Source organism: Nicotiana tabacum, chromosome 13, assembly GCF_000715075.1.
Source record: "Nicotiana tabacum cultivar K326 chromosome 13, ASM71507v2, whole genome shotgun sequence".
Taxonomy (NCBI): Eukaryota; Viridiplantae; Streptophyta; class Magnoliopsida; order Solanales; family Solanaceae; genus Nicotiana; species Nicotiana tabacum.
In genome coordinates this window covers 44,114,469-44,118,229 of record NC_134092.1, presented here as the reverse complement: position 1 = coordinate 44,118,229, position 3,761 = coordinate 44,114,469, and the positions used below count along the sequence as shown (strand labels likewise).

Genomic DNA, 3,761 nt, shown 5'->3' with positions numbered 1-3,761 from the left:
ATATTAAACATATAAGCGTCATCTTTTAGAAAAGTTTTACGAAAATGTCGGATAACACCCTTTACTGAGGGTGTCTCCGCTACTTCATGGATGAAACAGAGTAGCTAACATTTTTGCACCCAAAAAAAAAAAACTTTGTCTTCTTTATTCAATTCCTCTTACTAAGAAAACAAAGGTTTCGTACCATCATAAGAGTACTCAACATCAAAACTAAAGGACTTCCAATAACTTAGTAGGAAGCAAAACAAACACACAGAAAATATATGTAAACTTTCTAACAACTTGGAACTAAAGAAGCAAATTCAAGAAGCTCAGGGTCACGTTCGAATACAGACATATCTTGTTCACTGAGTGTCACAAATGCATCCAGTCCTCCACTTTGATTACCCATCAATATAGCCAACTTGTTATTTAGACCATTTGCTATACTCACCTTTGTAGGCTTTCCCCATCCAAAATCGATTTCGTGAAGTGCAAATTTCACTAAGCTAGTAATCTGATACGCATTAGGCCCATTGTCATGATATTCCTGTTTCGAATTAGCTAGCTCGAGCAATAACGCCACAAATATGTTGTCTCTGTTGTAAGCTAGCTCTTTTGATTTCCTCATTTCACTGACTAATTTTGATATTGTCATACTTTGTTCATTGGTTATTGACGTTGGACAGATAGTAAGAAGATTTCCAATAGCATTTGGAGGCAAACCAATTTGTGCTCGCAAATCAACTGCTTGAACCATTGATGATGGTTGGAAAAACCCTGAGTTTGCCTTTGCTGCTGCAACAGCACGTTTAAAGATAAGTGCACTCACAACTTCTGTACGTGTTGGATTTTGCACCTCTGATTCAGCAGCAACCCTGTTCTTAAGGTTAAGTAATTTTTCGTTAGAGAAAATGTACCTTCTTTGTACACAATCATGTGTGTTTGACATGAATAGCGGGGAAAGAAAAGGACCACTTGATGGTGGAGGAAAAATAGATTGTTCAACATAGTGAAGAGATGGTTTTGAAAAATTTGGATCGCGAGTTATCTCAGACCAATCGCGAAAAAGATTGTACCCACTGCATCCATCACCAATCTTGTGAGATATACACATACTGATTGCTATTCCTCCACAATTAAAATAGCTGAGCTGAACAGCAACTAGTCCGCGATCTGCACTATTCGACCAAGGTAATCCTTGAGGAAATAGCAAATCTTCAGTAGCTGAATTGTGCCAGTTAAGAGTTTGTGATATTGGGCAACTGATTTGAGCTTCAACGAATTCGGCCCCCGTGTCATTACAATCAACCACATTATTATCCTTAAGCCTTCCGGCATATGGATAATAAGTGGACAAGATTTTCGATAAAGATTCCTCAAGAAGATGAGATATTTGAGTAGGATTATTGTTCTTTGAAATAGCATCTAGTTGTTGTTTGGTGTAGAAAAGGGAAAATGGAATGTAAGAGTTGCTGAAAGCTTGATCAATAAGAGAAAGTCTGTGCCATCTTTTAGTATGAGGAGTTGGAGAAGAAGGTTTAATGAGCTTCTCAGAAATTATGGATACAAGTGGGAGAGAAATGGTGGTGGCAGAGAAGGGCTTGTTGATATTTTCTGGAGTAGTTCCTATAGGTGATTGATCAATTGAGGCCATTTTCCTATCTCTGTTTGCTTGAATACTTTGACTATTGGAAGGAAATGTTTCTTTTTGCTCTATAACTACCTTTCTGGTTTAGCATATTTATAGCCAGCAACCTTCAACAAGAGTCGGATGTTTTCACTTTTGAAGATTCGTTATTGGTGTGCTAACAATAGAACACCTGATCAATTAAGTGGAAGATATGCGGATGAAAACTGGGAGAGACCAAAGTTCAAATACTATCTAACATCACCAGGTAATTTCTTCATATCTTGTCTTAATTTTAATGGCAAAAGTTATTGGGGGTATTTGTGCTTGTTAGAGAGCCGATACCTAATAACACAATCTAACTCGAACACCACCATAAAAATAAAAAAAATTAAAATTAAGTGAATGACCTTTGTTTGAAAATGGTACAAAATAATCAGTTACAATATGAATAGAAAAAATGACCTTACAAAGATCTGCTATACTCACTCTGTTTCAATTTATATGTACTAATTTGACTAGTTACAGAAATTTTAAGAAAAAAGAAAAGGCTTTTAAACTTGTGATGTAAAATGAGACACATATCTTTTGCATGATATTAAATCATTACACAAAGGTAAATTTTTTTCAAATATGAAAAGTGATCATTCTTTTTTGCACAGATTAAAAAGAAAATAAGTTTACGTAAATTGAAACGGTTTGGGTATATTTTACTAATTTCCTAAGTCTTAATATAATTGTTCTCCCGTGAAATGGGCCATACAATTAATGTAACAACCATAAGACGGCCGAAATCGATCGTTGCTGACTATAGTTTTCTCTATCGGTACGCCAAAGGACTACAATTTTCTCTATTGTTAAGCTAGCTAAAAGGGTCTCTTACATATTTTAAGTATCATGACACGATATCTCCCTGTTTTATCATATTTTTAAGTAGTACAGTTCAATAATTTCGCGTTTACTTTTTAGCCATAAAATTGACTATGGTTAAAATATTATCCCATATTAAGTAGCTATATAGGGAATATTAGTTCGAAACTTGAATTAGAGACTGGATTAGACAATATGCGCTAAACTGTAAGGCATTTTCTTTTTGTTTCAAATATTTTATCCAGAAACTCAACCAAGAAATGTATGGACAGATAAGGTGGACTATTTCCAGAAACTTAAACAGAAAGTAATAAATTATATACTGTCTTAACAAAATTAACTTTGAAATAAATTCTCCTAAAAGTACATACAAAAGCAACCGTGTATTTACATCCACAATTGTTTCTAAATTCATTTTTAGAACCAAACCTGATACAGAATCCAAATACACAACGTTAAACTCATTTGCTTGTTTATCTATTTATTCTTTTTTTTTTTCTCTCGATGTGCTCTTGTTGCTGCAGATTTAGGCACATGGTTCCATATTTGTGCTTACTTTAATAGGTTTAAGAATTTCTTGCGTGACGGTGTGTTGTTGACTTCATCAGTTCATAGATTATCTGGTTATATTCAAGCTTGATTTATTTCTTAGATATTGTCATTTAATTAATGGAAATTATGGAATAGACTGAATGCAAAAATTTGAGTGACAAAATAAAAGAGTAAAGACAATTTCTACACATGTTTCTAGAAATGTATGACGACCCTGATAGGTCGTTTTGAGTACTAGCATTTATTTATGTGTTTTGAGACCTCTCATACCTTCTTATGATGTTATATGACTTGCGTGTGTGGTCCGTGTCGTTTTTCAGAAAGTTTTTATGTGAAATTTAGAAGGAAAAAAAATAATTTTTGGCTTTAAAACCCATAAGAGTTGACCACGGTCAACGTTCTTAGTAAACGATCTCGGATCGGTGTTTTGACAATTCCGATAGATTCGTATGATGTTTTTGAACTTGTACGCATGTTTGGTTGGGGTCCTGGAAGACCCGAGGGCGTTTCCGCGCGTTATGTGGTTGGAAAATGAGTTTTAAACTTTGAAAAATCTTGAGTTTTAATAATCCATTCTTGATATTTGATGTTAATTTGATGATTTGAGCTAGCGAACAAGTTTGTATGATGTTATTACACTTGTATGAATGTTTGGATTAGAGCTCGGAGGGACTCGGATATGTTTCGGATTAATTTCATACCATTTTTTACCTTGTAGAGTTAGCTGATT

At 34.4% G+C, this 3,761-nt stretch overlaps 1 protein-coding gene across 1 annotated transcript; it reads right to left on the bottom strand.

The window, feature by feature from the left end:
- Window positions 1-235: 235 nt before the first annotated feature.
- LOC107827383 (acylsugar acyltransferase 3-like) lies at window positions 236-1,673 on the bottom strand. Its single transcript, NM_001326183.1, is given in 1 exon segment — window positions 236-1,673. A coding segment is annotated over 1 exon segment (1,362 nt). The 5' UTR covers window positions 1,637-1,673; the 3' UTR covers window positions 236-274.
- Between the last annotated feature and the right edge of the window lie 2,088 nt (window positions 1,674-3,761).